This window comes from Syngnathoides biaculeatus, chromosome 23 (assembly GCF_019802595.1).
Source record: "Syngnathoides biaculeatus isolate LvHL_M chromosome 23, ASM1980259v1, whole genome shotgun sequence".
NCBI lineage: Eukaryota > Metazoa > Chordata > Actinopteri > Syngnathiformes > Syngnathidae > Syngnathoides > Syngnathoides biaculeatus.
Window position 1 is genome coordinate 12,945,421 of NC_084662.1, and position 15,977 is coordinate 12,961,397.

Sequence of the window (15,977 nt, forward strand, 5' to 3'; positions counted from 1 at the left end):
AGGATAGCGTCCGTAGAGTCTCGCTGTCAACTGTGGTGGGATCTTGGTCTGCATTTGAATTGCAACATGACCAGCAGATGGGGTGGCAAGAGAGAAGAGGAGGCTGTTTCTAGTAAACTCCTGGCGGACTTCCACGGTCTCATAAGGCAGATGGACTTTGACTGAATTGCTGACGGAGGCGTCGACATTTTTACGATTTAAGACGATGGTGCTGCCGTGGTTTCCTTCCAATGCTGTATGTTTTACAGCCAGGACAGAAGCCATCTTGAATCCATCCAACACGTTGACGTTGGTGTTGCCCTGAATTTTTCCCGTCAGAAACTCAAATTCCGATGATGAGGATGCGTCAAGTTTGATGACGAAGCTGTCCTTGTTGAGAACACTGGCGTTGCTTTTCAGACTGATCAGCGGTGCCTTCATGGAGAACTCGAAGGTCAGATCACCCATCAGCGGAATCTTTATGCTCTGGATTTTGGGCAGAGTGATTTTGGGAAGAGTAAATTTGCTGATAGCTGATGGGACACGCAAAGCTGGCATTGTGACAAGACTGGTGTCTGGGAGGGGAATTGTGAATGATGACGTCTCAGCATTGATCAACGGTACTTTGTAAGCAGGAATTGTGAGTGTTTTAGGCAATCCAATATTATATTTTTCATATTTTGCTTGTGCTTTGGCATAGGTGGACGACAGAATATCAGCAGTCTTATCTTTGCCCATGAGCACTTTCTTGTGTAGATTTTTGATGTTGGTGTTGATGACGTTGACAATGGGATCTGCATACAAGCTTATGGTGAACATCTCTGGGTTCTTTATGTATTTAATCTTGGAGTTCATGTCAAAGCTCTGTTGTGTCGTACTGAGGAGATAACTCAGACCAGCGTCCTCCCACAGTGAGAAATCCTTCACTTTTGGTGTCTTCATTCCATAATATGGCACTGTTATTTCAGGAATAGTGATCGGTATCCTCAAGATATCAAGACTTGCCTCTCCCTGGATCTGAGCGATGATATTAATTTCCCTTTCACCATTATCCATTTTGAAGTCATGGAAATATTTGTATTGGTTGACTTTGGCCATTCCAGTCCAGCTGGCCTGCTGCACTTCAGCGTTCAGTGTAAGAGAGATGTCATTAACGAACTCCAGCTTTTCGGGCAGCTGGAACGGAAGGAAAATCTTGGAATTTGCCCTATTCTTGCTGTCAAACATGAGCTCAGTTGGTGTGATCAAGGCAAGGGCGGAGCTTGAAAGAGTTCCCTCAATTAGTTGCGCATTATGAGAGGCAGTGAGATCAATTTTCATGTCTTCAACCTTAGCCTGGAACTTGATGTCTAAAACGCTCCCCTTCATCACAGGTGTTTCTGTTTCAACCTTGGCGTCTACAATCGCATGGCGGAAAATGCAGATATCCGCGACCACATTCTGATTGCTTTTAAAGCCTTTGGAGCCTGTTGCACCAATGAAAGTCACTTTGGCCGTGTGCAGATCCATGACTAAGTCCACGTTACTGCTGTGAGTTGCCTCGTCTGAGAACTCCTGAATTACATATTTTGCATTCGCCATGGTGTTCATCTTCAGATGCGCAGAGCCCGCTTCCAGTGAAAGATTGGTCTTTTGAGTTGATGACACGTGAGTGAATATGTTGAGGGGTGGCACGTTGAAGTCATGATTGTAGTTCGTATTTACACTTGCGGAGAGCCCGTCTTCCATCGCAACGAACACATTGTTGATGAGATCTGAAGAGTAAAATTCGGTGGCTATCTTTGCAGTAGTTTCCGCAGAACCTTGACCTGACAGGCCATAGATAGTCATAGTTCCCTTGTGGCCGACCTTAAAAGATGACTGGTCAATCTTAATATACTCAGAAATCGTCAAACGGCTCATTTTGGGTAGAGCGAAATGGGCATCGGCATCTATCGAAAACTGGAGGACCCTCAAAGTCGACGTGGCCCGAGAATTGAAGTTCACTTTGAACTCTGGTGTGACCGATGTAGCCGTGGTGTTTTCCAGATCCGCAGTCGTCGTGAGGTTGTAATGAGGCGAGTTGATTTTAAACTCTCCGTAGAGCTTTCCAAAACAGGGAATCTTGCTCATATCTCTTACTTTTTCTTTCACCTGCAGTGTTAATTTGTTATAATCAAAGGATTGTATTTCCTGTACCGTTCTCATCACATAATCCCTCATGTCATTGATGAGCTGTTTGAAGTCAAAATTGTATAGATCATTTACAAGCTCCTGAATAGGTACTGTAACCTTTTCAAACAATGGCTGGATGTCAATTGACCTAAGAAGGGCAAATACAGAGTTGATCTTTTCCCTCACTTGATACTGCTTCATAATTTTGACGACCTCATCCATCACTGCCCCGACCATCTTGTCAACCTCATATTCGGACAGGATTTCCTCCATTTTCTCGTAGATTTTATTGAATCTCTCAGAGATACGATGTTTCTTTATCCAAGCCATGATAGCGTCCTTGACTGATTTCAGCACAGTGAGGACTTTTTCTTTTGGCAACTTGGCGGTCAGGTTGGTCAAGACATTCTCAATGTAGCTGACATATTTTCTCACATTTTGGGCAATGAGGTTTAAGTCAAAGTTGTCAATGACCTCCTTCAGTTCAGACACTTTGTTCTGAATCGTGGTACAGATCTCATACTCAGCGTTGATGTCTTTCAGCAATACAACGGCATTGTCGGTCAAGCTCGTGACTGTCTTCGTTACAACTTCAATGATTGCGGGAATGTGCTCGGTGAAAGGGATCTGGATAAAATGGCTATCAGTGTTCTTGTCATACTTGACAAATCCGGACACACTGTAGTCTTGGATGGTTTCACTGAAGAGGTTTGTGGTGACTGCTCCCCTCATGTCAATAGCCATTCTCTCTGCATTGTTGTAGGCCTCCAATTGTTGATCGAAAGTGTGGTCGTTTACCTTGGATTTAACTCTCAGGTGGACGTTTTGTTCTTGAAGACTCACGGTGCTGCTGAGCTTGTTGTCCACAGTGGTCTTGATTGTAGGTCTGCCTTCAATCTCATGAGTGGTTGAAGCTCTGTATTCAAACGAATGTGTGAATAGGAGGGGCTCTGCTTTCAGGAGGAATTTACTATACAGTTCCCCACTCTGGTGTCCATACAAAGATACTCCACCATTTGAGTTTAACAAGGCGTCAACGGTAAGAAAGAAGGGTTCAGCAACAGCGTTGACCTTACTGTCAAAACGAAGTGACTGAGATTTGTAATCAGCAACGTTGTTGAATTTCACAGTTAGACCAGCAATCTCCAAGTCGGTGGCATGTGTTATCTGAGATCCTAGGAGGTTTCCGTTAGTGTTGCACTTTGTAGACAGGATCATGTTCATGAACTTCACTTCATAAGTGTGCTTGAGTTCATCTTCCGACAAGTCTCCCTTCAGTGTTCCTGTCAGCTCCATGTTGTAAGGTTGTGCCTTGAACTGGGCAACATTATTGAAGTTCACCTCCATGATCTTCAGATTATTTTTTATCATGGCTGAGGCTGTAAAACGCTCCACGGTAAATGTGATGTCATGCATGTACGAGTTCCTCGTGTCAAGGACGTTGTCAGTCTTGCTGTGGAGAGTCAACGATCTTGGTGTAAAAGAAAGGGAATTTGAATTTTCGGTCCGCATTTCATTGATAGCTCCAACTATGTTGTTGGATAAGATCAGACCATCCTCACTTATTCTGAAGTTCATTGTGTTTCTCGTGTTGATTGGTAGGATGTCACCGTTGAAAACGCCATTGAGGTAGACTTCAGAGCTTGCAAGCTTTCCTTCAACATTAAAGTAAACTTTGTTCTCTTTGGTGCCTCCCTTTGTGGTGAGAGACATGGTGGCACCGTTAGCATCAAGTCCACTGTGGAAAATATTCTCAAAGGTCATTGGGTTGTGCTGAGCAGTTGTGGTACAGCTGGTGGTCAGGCCTTTGGAATTCAAGGCCAAGGTTGCCTTGTGAGAGGCAACGCTCGAAAAGATGTTAACAGAGGCGTCAGCATTGAGCTCCAAGCCTGAAGGATTAATGGAACCAGTTAGCAAAGAGTAGGCACGGTTCACTGTATCTTCCGCTGTATTTTCTACACGGAGGCTGGCTTGATCTGCAGAAGCCGAGAACTCAACTTGGCTCTGAAGCTTTCTCTGACCAGTTTTCGTCACAGAGTTGGAAAGAACGCTAAGCTTGACATCCTTGTAGTTAAGGTTAATTTTTGTTGAGTGCTTGATGGGATCACTCTTGATGTCAGTCTTCGACTCCATCATAAGATTCTCATTTGCATACACAGACGTGATCTTATTTGTAACCTTCAGAATTTCAGAGTTTGCGCTCAGTGTGCTCTCCAATCTGGCTTCTTTCTTTGCACGGTCAGCCGAGAAGGTGTTGAGATAAGTGGTACTAGCAGTTAAAGAACCAACAGTGACACTTCCATTGGCATTGATGTCTCCCAATAGCTTGGCTGAATCAAGAGTGAAGTGTTTGGTAATATCCAGAGAGGTCCGCAAGCCCAAGGGTGCAGCAGCGTGGATGTTGTATTTTCCTGATGACATTACATTGTCTGAGACAGCAATCGTTTCCTCCATGTTAACCCTTGTACTCACAAACTCGTGCTCCAGGGAGCCATTCAGGGTGAATTTCAGTGTTTTCTCGGCTGTATCAGTAAATTGTGTAGCTCCTGTCAACACAAAAACAGTGACATTTTTAACACGATGTCATTTGTAAATTGATCGTCATATATTTTTTTTAATGTCTGGTTAAAGTAATAATTGATATTACCTTCAGCCGTGAAAGACAGAAGTTTGATTGGACTGGTCGCCTGAACCTTGAATTTGGCCAAATAGTTTGGAGAGTCCACGGTATTGTTGCCTGCCGACACAATTGTCTCCCAGTTGTAATAGTTGCTGTTCACCTTAGCGGAGACTTCCACCATTCCAATAAGGGGCAGGGTGATCTCTTGCTCGGCGGGGATGGTAAATTTGGGAATTTCTATCTCCTGTGGCGCAAGCTCCACACCCAGCAGTGGGATGGTGATTATTTTAGGGAAGACGAACAATTCCTGAGAGGATTTCCCTCCAAGTGGCAGAGGGATACTGATGGTCAGATAGTTCTTGTTGAACTGGTAGCGGAATTTGCTTTCCCTAATGATGACATGAAAATACATAGAGTATTACTTTTAGTTTGATGTAAGCTTCTTTAACGTGATAACATTTATAACCAATTCTTATAATCAGTAGGGAGTTTTCTCTTACATGTTCATAAACAGGTTCTCAGGCATGGTGGGCATTTCCACATTTGCAATGTTGTTCCTCAGAGTCTCCACATAGGGTACATCAGCGGAGATCTTGTTCAACCAGATGTTGGAGGCCTTAGGAGAAAAGAGATTTTCTTTTTTTTTTTTACATTTGAACTTGAATTAAGGGAAAGTCTTCAGTAAAAGCAAACTCACCTCAAATGCTTTGTTGACAATGTGACGCAGTTTCATGTCAGTGTTAACAACCCGACGATCCATGGCATTTTCAACAAACTGCCTGACCCAGGCCCCGAGAGCTTCAGTATAAGGTACCAGGACTTTGGTCTCAGCGTTCATGTTTGACATCAGCTTGAGCTCTGCCTGATCCTCGCCTGAAACCGAACATTTCATCTTTTAGCTACTGTAATGAACACACATGTTCAATGTTGGTTGTGTGTGTGACTTTTAAGACATACCATATTTGAATGTGACTGACTGAATCGAGAATGTCTCTGGGAGCTTCACGTCACTTTTGATCTCGAATGTTAATTCTTTGGCTTTACTCATGGTGGCAGAAATGATAGCATCTGTCTTCAGAGAGGGGACCTCCAATTGAACCTGTAGCATGCCGTTGTTCATGTCCTGAAGCCTAAAGAATGAATTAAAAAACAATCACAGCATCAAGAGAGATAGTTCCTGTTAACTGGACTCTTAGGCCTGGTTAGGGTTCTGCATTTCTGGTTTGTTTACTTACTGGGCACGACCAGTCAGCGTGAGCTGTGGGACGTTTTTGTTGGAAAGCTCAATAGTGAGGGCTTTGCCTTTGGTGCTGGTATCAGTCAGGCCAACCTTGATCCCAGCTTCGACATCCATATTGGGTATCTGGATTTGGCTGGTGAAGACATTCCTGTTCCTGTTGTATTTCATGATGGCGGAAGCTTCTGCAGCCTGAGCCCCTGTGTAGTTGGAAATAAATATAACGGTCATGTTTGCTGCAGAGAGACGAGCGAACTATTCTCAGAACAAAAGAGACTGACAACTATCGTCTTCCTAATTGTGGCACTTATACCTTCAGTTTCCAGACTAATCTTCAGGGAATCCACCTTCTGGCGGCCATCAGTTCCTTCACTGAGGAGTGCGTATGCAACAGTAGCCGTGTATGAGACCTGAGGCTCAATGTCGATTCCAAACCTGAGATGAACAGGACAAAGATTTAGGTTGTCATCTTGAAAAAGAAACAAAAGACAAAAAGCTAAATAATCATCATAAATATGTATCTATTCTTTACAATAATTGTCAAAATGTCAAATTGATATGCATTAAATGATTCTTGATACTTTATTTCATTCCATATTTTCAACTTACATTGTCTCTCCAGCCAGAGGGACGTAAACATTGGTTTGACTCTGCACTTCAGCTTGAAGTTTTTTTGTGCAGTACTTGATTCCATAGAGGGAGTCGCAGTTTACAACGAACCGATTGTGCGGGATCAGACGAGCCTTGCCATTGCCAACAATCATCACTCTATTGCTATGTAAAACAGATAACAGAAATTGCTTTTAAAAGTTACCATTTCAGGATTTCATATGACAAACAGTTACAGAGAGCTAATATTATTTCTGAAGATGGAAAATTGACTTATTTCCAAAGACAAAATACAAACAAACTTTGTTTACAACCCACACTACTTGTTATTAACTTTTCTGATTTTATTTTATTTTTACCTGATTCTCAAAAACTTTGCAGGGGCTTGTGCAGCTGGAATAGAAAGTTTGACCTGGTTTGACTCCATGGTGAGCTTAGCATTGAGTGCACTCTCGTGGTATAAGCTGGTGTGCATCTCGACAGTCGAGACGACAAATTCGGGCACGTGGACGCCCATTTGGGTCACGAACTCGACGCCGACAGACGGCATGAACGACACTTCATTCTGCGTTGAACACAACAGATTGTATGGATCGAAAAGTGATACAGACGATCACAATGGATTATAATATAATGTTAATGAGAACTTATATGAGAAAATGTACCATGTTTCGGGAAATACGAAGTCCGCCCTTAGCTCCGGGAGTAAAGGTACCTGACAGTGAAAATGTGAGAGGCAAGCCAGAGGCTGTTGGAAGGACGAATTTGTTATCCATGAACATGTAATGGATAAAGATCTCATTGTCTGTGCCGGACATCAGTTTGGACACCACCTAAAAAAAGAACAAGTTAAAAATGCCCTAATACAGTGCTTTAAAAATGTCAGAAAATTTGAAAATATGAAATACCTTGGTAGGGAGGATCTTCAAGAAAATCTCTGCATACATTTTAGCGTTATCAGCAAGAAACTTCAAATCGCTGGCCTTGATGAAACCAAGCTCTGTTCCCATAATCTTAAGGTAGGCCATGGCCTCTGGAGATTCTTGATCGTGCAAATCCTTCATGAGCTTGTTGAAATTGCGAGTAATTTCTCTCATAAGATGTTCAGGCACCTTGAGGGAAAAAAATTGTTTGCGTTCTTTTAACGGTGACATTACTCATACTGAAAAGCGTGAGGTTTGAACCCAAAATACCTTCTGGTCTCCTGATTTCAAGGGAGTAAGCCACTTCTCCAGGACTTCCATCATCTTGACTGGCATCTTGTTCTCCGCCCAGTACAAAGTCTTGGACAAAGAGTCTGGAAAGAAGCCATTCTTTCCAAACAAAGCCTCAATGTAGGGTTCCGAGCCTTTTCCTTCGATTCCAAGCTACAAGCGGCAAAAACAAGATTCAGAAAGAGCGAACGGGTTCTTGTTCTTGTTCTAATTTATCTTACATACTTAACATTTCTATATTATGACCTTGACTGTTACACACCTCCCACATGTCCATATTGTAGCCAAAAAGTTTCAGGGTCGATTCTAACATGACTTCTCTGGGCAGCTGGTTGCTAGGGTCAAAGATAACGTTGCCCTGAATGTCGGCCTGCATGCTTTCATGTGCCAAACCCAATTTGTAGTTGCGAGACTTTGTTGTGTAGTCATTGTGTGTGGCCACATCAATGTCCTGCAAAGCGTCCATTATCTTCCTTCCAAGTCTGTAGCAAAGAAAACACAAAGAACCAAAAAAAACCCCAACTTATTCGTATTTGGTTTTATAATTAAGCGTGTGGATTTTAGCCAGGTTAATCTTACTTTTGGGTCTCAGGATCAGTGGAGGAGATGATGTTGTAGACGTGGGAGGTCACAAAAGATTTGACTTGCTCATTCTGCTCCTGTTTCAAGATCTTCTTCACCATGTCAATGTCACTGCTGAGAGGGTTTCTCATCAGAATCAGGTAGGCCGCAAGGCGCTTCTGCACAGCACCTTTTGGATACTGGCTGACCCGCTGGAGGTTTGAGCGAACCTGCACAGCAAATGAAAGGTCAATACACTTATGGAAAAGATTCATAATAAAACTGAAAACACGAGTGTTTTTGTTGTTCAGAGAAGTTTTAGCTACCTCATCTGTTACAGACATTCGCCTGAAAGCTTGGATGGCAGCAAGCTGAACGGAGAGTGTGGTTGCAGGTTGTCTCATGCATTTGAGCAGGGTGCTCTTAATAGCGGGGTCAGCATCTTCCATCACATCTCCAATGTTACCAACAACCTAGATTCAAGTGTAAAAATGTAACCTTAATTTTTCAAAAAAGAAAATCAGTAAAAGTAGAATAAATGCAGAGTTGGTCCCTCCTTTTTAGCTTCATTGTAAAGACTTCCATTTATCTGGGAACAGTTTTTAAATGATTTTTTAATTTTTCAATGTATTCAGAAGCGCATTTACATGGTCAGAGACACAAAATTCACAAAACTTGAATCATAGAATTCAAATTCAGTGGAACTAGCCCAGTCCCTGTCTGGTAATTGAACTAGATATAGTATACATCTAGGTTGTACAAGCTCAATGTGTACACTGGGTATAGAGGGACTATGTAAATTTCGAGCACGAACACCGTCTGCCTCATTGAATATTGCACCATAGCATCAATCTCTTAATGTGCCATTTGATTACCAACCCTCAAAGTCAGGAAGGTCAGATCTTTCTCCCCAGAACAATCCGGACCCAGAAGGGAAGCCAGGAAGTTGGAAACAGCAGTAATCTCTGGAGTGACTTTTCCCTCAGCTTGGTACAGCCTAGTGACAAAGTTTTAAATCACATTTGTTACACGAGAAATAACCCATTTCTACAAAATCACTGACATCACGACTGATGCGGACTTACTTCCTGACCACATTACTCAAGGCAAACATGATGGGCTTGCTCTTCCTGTTCTGAGCCATGTCCAGAATATCCTTGACCATTAGGCGTGAAGGGTTAGGCAGCAGTCCCAGTGCGTAAACCGCTGCTTCTACTTCAACAGCAGACTTCTCGAAGGTCCCGAGAACTCTCAGCATGGCGCTGGTGCACTCCGGAGTACCGCACTGAACCAGGGCTTGCACGGTCAGGGAATCGGACACATCCATCATCTCAAGTGCAACAGACTGCAGGGCGTCAGCCTTCAGGCCACGCAGCTCAGACACCAGTTTGTGGAAGAGGGAGGCGCGTTGGTCCCCGTTGCTGGTCTGGGACAGGGTCTTCAGCTGTTGCATTGTGCTAATTGCAGCATCTTTACTTTGCACAGGTGACTTGTCATCAACAACCTCCATTGGCAAGAAACGCAGGAGGGCCTCATCTGTTCAAAAAACAAAACAAAACAAAACAAAACACAAACCATTACACCGCATCCAGAAATGAACATTATTGGACAGATTCCGGCACATTCTAACAGCAAAAACACTTACTATGATCAAAGACTCTGTCATTAATCTTGCCGGTCTCCTTCAGAGTCACAGTCTGCTTCACCAGTGCGGAAATTCCGTACTCGTTCCTATGTATGGCACACAGTTACAGCAAATGAATAACAATGCGGAAAGCAGTCGTAACATTCAAATTTCTTTTAAATAACGTTTGGATCGGGTTCATTTGTTCACTCACTTTTGGGAGAGGTGCAGGAATAGATGCTTCTCCGTGCAGGTCCCGCTGGTCATGTGCTTCTTCTGGTTGTCAAACTTGTAGTTGCAAGTCTGGTGGCTGCTAATCAGCTTGGACAAAGGATAGTGCTAAAAGTGGAGAGACACGAGCAAACATTAATAAGCTGTACCGTCATATGTTCCATGAACCCTAGTAATTTAGTAAAAATGGTTTTCGTGAGTAGAGTCCATGCCGTTTTGAATGAATGAGACACAATTGTGGCATTAGTAGGTGACAAGGAAGGTAGCTCGAGGCCTTTACCATTCCCGAGATGAGAGCTATGGGACTGGTGGCCTGCTTGTGAGCGCTGAAGCTGTCACATCCGGAAAGATCCCTGCTGATGGTAACGTCGGTAGCGATGTCTTCTCTGGCGTTGACTGTGAAGTCGGTGGCGCAGACACCGTACACGGTGGGCTGCAATGTCATTCAAATTCAGGATTAGGGGACTGGAATCAGTCAGTGGCGTCCACACGGCATTATAGCAGATGGAGTTTAGGTTTCTTTCTGTTCATTGATCTTAGTTTTTAATAATACTGTAGTTACTGTTAAGTACAGAGAAAATCATCAAATTTTAGGCTACAGGAGGGAATTGGGTGGCCTGGGAAATGAGTTCATTGGAGACATTTTCATCGGATTTTCTGCTGGCTCACTGTCTAAATTCCTGAAAATTCCATTCCCCTATTCAAATAAAACTGGTCTTTCTTTGCTGAATTTGTGCTACCACTGTCAATCGAAACAGAAGCACAAATTTACACACACACACAAAAAAAAAAAAAACAGTGATGCCACAATAAAGATCAGAATCATGTTATGAAAAGGAGACGGAAAAAAGCATCTGTTGGTTACAATATCCCACAGCACCATGACTCATTTTGTACGGGACTCATTTTCCATGGGAGTTTAGTTTCAGTTTTTAGGGAATTCCAATGTGACGGTAACACAGAACTTAAAAACAAAAATAATTCTGACACTAGTGCATATGAGACGCATCTTTTGATACCTCACGTTAAACAGGGTCGACCACATTTTGTCTGAAAAAAAAAAGTAGACCAAAACGAAATGGGGGAAGTAAGAAAGAAAAGGATATTGAGATGGGTTAGTCAGTTTCAGTAGTTTCTCTGGAGCAGGCCTATAATTACAAGTTACTGGATGTACAGGGAGTCCCCTGTTTATGACTGAGATCCATTCCTACAGTAGCGACTTCACTCGAATTTCTACTTAAGTCGGATTCCGCCATTAAAGTCAGAATTTCCATCAAAATACTTTGTATAAAAAAACAAATGCATTAAAATAAACAAGATGACGTACTTAGCGTTACTGCTGAGAGGTGGTCAGAGAAGAAAAACAGGAGGATGTGCTTAGCTATTGCGAAGGAACCTGGTCCTCAGTCCTCTCCATCTCGACAAGTATGAAAGAACCTTATTTTGAGATCATCGTATCTGACATAGAAACGGAACACTTCACATGCGCTAAAATATGGGGTCTCTCTTTAATAATTGTCACCACGGTCGACCGATTGAAGGCTTGGTGGTGTTGGTGTCTCTACTTTCGCCAATCTTTTTATGCTCTTGAACTTCCTTTCCACGGTCTTGGATTTTCTTTTGGCTGAAGAAGCATTGCTAAAAGACAGAGCTTTCTTCTCTGCGGTGATAATGTCTAAAAAGGAGGGCGAAAAATGCGAAGAGACTCCTGGCGCACAAACACGGACAAGCATTAGCCAGACAAAATGGCGGACGGGGGACGGGCCTTGTAAAGTCAAAACGTCTTAGGTCGGGACCGTCTTAACCCGAGGACTCCCTTTAGTTTGTCTGTCCCCCTTTCATAGCTCTTGCTTTTTGTTATCTGTGTGATTAAAATTATCACATGGGCTATACAATAAAAAACAATCCAAAGTTAGTTTAAATATCTGAAATGGTGAACATGTTTTCTGTTTTGCAGCAATCCACTTTAATCAGATGGTCAAATCAATATGCCAGATTAAAAACAATTATATGAGTAGGTGATGCCATGGGAGAGATAAAGTTATCTTGGACTTTGACCCGCTTGGTGATGTGGGAACACAAAGTGGACCGTGTGCATGTGTCAGCGATTCAAGATTATCACATCATTGCGCAACATGTTTATCACTGCATGACTCTTCGCCGCAAACAGAAACGAGCTCTCTTTTGATTGATTTAAAAAAAAAAAAACACTCGGGCACAAACAGGATCCCTCACCATTTTGTTGTTCCTCTCTTCTTCCATGACGGGAACGAGGAGGGACGACACGATTCCTCTCTTGATGTTCAAGATGTTGACTGGCTCATCCTCCTCAGGGAAGAGTTTGACGTCAGTGTGGCGCTCAACGGTGACCTTCAGTGGGTTCCTGATGATATGGATGGATTGTCACTTAAAACTTGATTCTATTTTTCTTCTTACATACCCAAACAATCATATATAACGACTATCGTACTACCTATGACTCGTATTTAAAACGGATTGAGGAACCTAGACTAGGAGTCACGACGTAGGTTTGCAGAAAATTAATAAGGTAGAACATGACATCTCGTAAAAACTGAACCGTAAACAGATCTGTTGGTTTTCCAAAGCCAAGGTGCCCTGATGGAGGCCGCTCAATCATCTTTTAGTTTGAAACCTTGGATTTTGGAACAACCAAAAGGCCATCATCTGAGGATCTAGACTGCTAGCTAGCTCATAAAGATTCAAATTTTAGGTATATAGCTCAGAGTCATACCCAAATACTTTAAGGATTATCTGTAAAATAGAAAAAAGAAATCTAAATGTCACCTGCTCCCTGAATAAAACAGCCTCCGGTTTTAAAATTGCATTTGAAAGAGGGTCGAGTAGACTCACTTGGCCATGGCGGCTTTGAAAGCCTGAGCTCCGGCAGCGGGGCGATACAACGCCTTGCCGTCATCATCCACGTCAAAGATCTCACTCAGAGAGCATTGCGTGGTGCGAAGGACGAAGCTGCAGCTCTGGGGTACTTCAAGCTCAACCTGGCAGGAGATGGAGAACTGCTTGGTCAGGCTTTGCTTTCGTGACGGTCAGGACGGGGTAAGGACTAGCGGTTCAGGTCGCGAGACGTACTTGACAGGAGACTTTGGGGCCACTCTTGTTGTCGGTAGCTCCGGGAACGCCGTTGACGGTCTCGGCCTCGTAGTTGTACACGAAGCGCTTGAAGTTCCTGAACCTTTTAGCCACTGAAATGCGAAGTAAACATTAGTTGGACCTGAGCAATATTTGGATTTTCGGTGCTAAATCACTGCGACGCATCAGATCCGATACAAGATCCTGTATCAACATTTTTCCTACACCACAGTATGAGGTGAATATAAGAATTTGGAAATATTAGAAAAACCTCTCAGTATGATGGAACAATCCATTCCCTTAACTGCAACATTTAACCGTAGTTTTTGCGTGGTGTTGACACAGAATTCCATTGCATTTCCCAAGTATTTACCTCATTATCATTTCTAAAAACAGGAAATTATTGAGAATAAACGGGAAACTTACAAAAGCATGTCGGAGATTGTTCAGCCACACTTCCCGCATCTTGCTCTGGAAAGAATAGCAAACAAACATTTTTTTTAATAAATTGACCTTTACTCAGTGGAGAACAACAACACAATTTGCACGACAACATAAATGCAATGTAAAATATACTACTATGTAATAACATACAGTATGTCACATACAGTCTGTATTCCCATCCTTGACATTAAAATGTTTTCAAAGAAAATAATACTTACGGGCAAGGGTGCACGTGCCCAGCAGGAGCAGAAGGTAGATCCTGGTACGTCCCATGCCGGGGCTCAGCACCTGGAAATCCTTGTGGTAAAAAAAGAGTCCTCCTCCTTCAGCGAAGACTAATCCTTGCGGTTTGATACGAAGGCTTTTATAGTTCTGCCGTCTTCCCGGTACGCGATTAGCGGGACTTGCAAATGTGTTGCCCTGGTTCCAAAGTCTGAGCAGTCCTTGTGGCAGGCCAAAGGTAAAAAATGTTTCACAAACTGAGGTGTGATGTCAGCACTGGGTGGGGGTGTTTGCCGTGATAATGCTGAATATTCTAATTTGGTGCTTTAGGGGACCCTAGAAAGCTGACAGCAAAAAAAAAAAAATGTTGCAATAATATTGTAAGTTTTTGGGGAATTCAACTTTGTCACGGAAATTATTGTGATAGTTCTAGAGCTTCTAAAGGATGGATTGACATCACGCAACAACAGTTATTCGCTACTGAGTCACATCTAACACTTTTAAAACAGAAAACCTTTGCACTTTTGGCTTAATGATATAATTCATATCAACTAAGAAAGAAATGACTCAACCTGCTGCTGTTCGTGATTGTGTGACAACATAATAGATTCACGTTTTTTTTTTTAAATGGAACTTTATCTTAACATGAGAGTGATTTAAAAATAACAACATAGCATACAATAAAAAAAATAAAGCATTACAGCATATCTCAAAAGGAGTAGAAAGAAGAAAAAAATTTATCCACTCGCCCTACTTTATAATATTATTACATCTTCTTTTAGAATTGATTTACTCTTAATTCTGATTTCAACCCTGTAACATAGTTGTGATAAATATTTCTACATACTGTTTTTACATCCACAAATTCACTGTACCGCTTATCCTCACTAGGGTCACGTGTTTCGTTATTACCAGTTATCTTTTTAATAAAAACAAATAAGCAAAGCAAAGTCAAAGTATTTGTATAGCGCATTTCATACACAAGGTAACTCAATGTGCTTTACATGATTAAAGGCATTTGAAAACAAAGAGATAAAACTTTTAAAATAGCATAAAAAAAATAAAAATAAAAAATATTAAAAAAAGACAATTAAAACTGCATACAGTGCAAGTAATATGATCATAAAGTGGATATATTCTAAATAATAAATAATAGAAAAGGCCCACAATTACATAAAAAATGACAGCACAATAGGCTCTTTAAAAATGTATATTATTTAAATTTTACCCTCTGTGCAGGCAACAACAACGACAAATGAGAGGGAAAAAAATAAGTACACAAAAAAATTCCTGAACAGAATTCCTTAAATTATTTCCCTGGTCATGTCCCAAGTTTTGTGATGTTTCCTTCCCTATAAATTCTTCAGTTTAGGATCGATTGACAGTCAACAAATTCTTTATTTACTTATTTGTTTGTTTATTTCTTTGTCTATCTAGTTATTAATTTATTATTTTTACAATATGATCATCATTATTCTTGTAATCCTCCCAGACATCATGATGAGAATATTTAATATTTCGATTTTTTTTTTTACATTAAACCTCTCAGTATGAAGCCATATTTATTGTTTAGACCAATGAAGACTTTGCATATCTGTGAGCGAGCGTTTGTACCCGAGACCCAAAAGGAACAGAACTTGTCAATTGGTATACTGTTGACTGACCTCTCCCCCACTTAAAAAGCCAGCAGAGGCTATTTGAACATGATTGGGAGAGAGATGCACTCAAGATAACCCAATCTGACACAGGATGACAAGTCTTGTGTTGCATAAAAGCAAAGAAAAACAACCTTACTGTACAGGACTTTATATGCAAATGGACCGTTTCTTAAAAGCTACACGAATGCAGCTAAAGAGAGCCAAGAAGTAAAAAAAAAAAAAAAAAAAGTACCACTGTTGATGAAGAATCAGGTTTGAACTCATACTCATATTCCTGAAAGCAGGGGTTCTCAAACACCCTAAATGTCACTCAAAT

The 15,977-nt window shown here is 41.7% G+C and overlaps 1 protein-coding gene across 1 annotated transcript in view; it reads right to left on the bottom strand.

Moving 5' to 3' along the window:
* The window catches only part of LOC133496977 (apolipoprotein B-100-like), a 45,418-nt gene extending 31,330 nt beyond the window's left edge, over window positions 1-14,088 (bottom strand). Inside the window, exons 1-25 of the mRNA XM_061813115.1 lie at window positions 14,000-14,088; window positions 13,764-13,808; window positions 13,338-13,450; window positions 13,101-13,246; window positions 12,465-12,612; window positions 10,510-10,662; window positions 10,213-10,337; window positions 10,020-10,105; window positions 9,460-9,910; window positions 9,254-9,371; window positions 8,701-8,847; window positions 8,393-8,604; window positions 8,076-8,295; window positions 7,793-7,966; window positions 7,508-7,711; window positions 7,265-7,432; window positions 6,959-7,164; window positions 6,600-6,764; window positions 6,304-6,425; window positions 5,989-6,190; window positions 5,711-5,883; window positions 5,451-5,626; window positions 5,254-5,369; window positions 4,781-5,142; window positions 1-4,679 (exon numbers count right to left, since the gene is read on the bottom strand). Coding sequence (XP_061669099.1) covers window positions 1-4,679; window positions 4,781-5,142; window positions 5,254-5,369; window positions 5,451-5,626; window positions 5,711-5,883; window positions 5,989-6,190; window positions 6,304-6,425; window positions 6,600-6,764; window positions 6,959-7,164; window positions 7,265-7,432; window positions 7,508-7,711; window positions 7,793-7,966; window positions 8,076-8,295; window positions 8,393-8,604; window positions 8,701-8,847; window positions 9,254-9,371; window positions 9,460-9,910; window positions 10,020-10,105; window positions 10,213-10,337; window positions 10,510-10,662; window positions 12,465-12,612; window positions 13,101-13,246; window positions 13,338-13,450; window positions 13,764-13,808; window positions 14,000-14,054 — 8,766 coding nt within the window. The 5' untranslated portion in view covers window positions 14,055-14,088. The remainder of the gene's footprint in view (window positions 4,680-4,780; window positions 5,143-5,253; window positions 5,370-5,450; window positions 5,627-5,710; window positions 5,884-5,988; window positions 6,191-6,303; window positions 6,426-6,599; window positions 6,765-6,958; window positions 7,165-7,264; window positions 7,433-7,507; window positions 7,712-7,792; window positions 7,967-8,075; window positions 8,296-8,392; window positions 8,605-8,700; window positions 8,848-9,253; window positions 9,372-9,459; window positions 9,911-10,019; window positions 10,106-10,212; window positions 10,338-10,509; window positions 10,663-12,464; window positions 12,613-13,100; window positions 13,247-13,337; window positions 13,451-13,763; window positions 13,809-13,999) is intronic.
* Window positions 14,089-15,977: the final 1,889 nt, after the last annotated feature.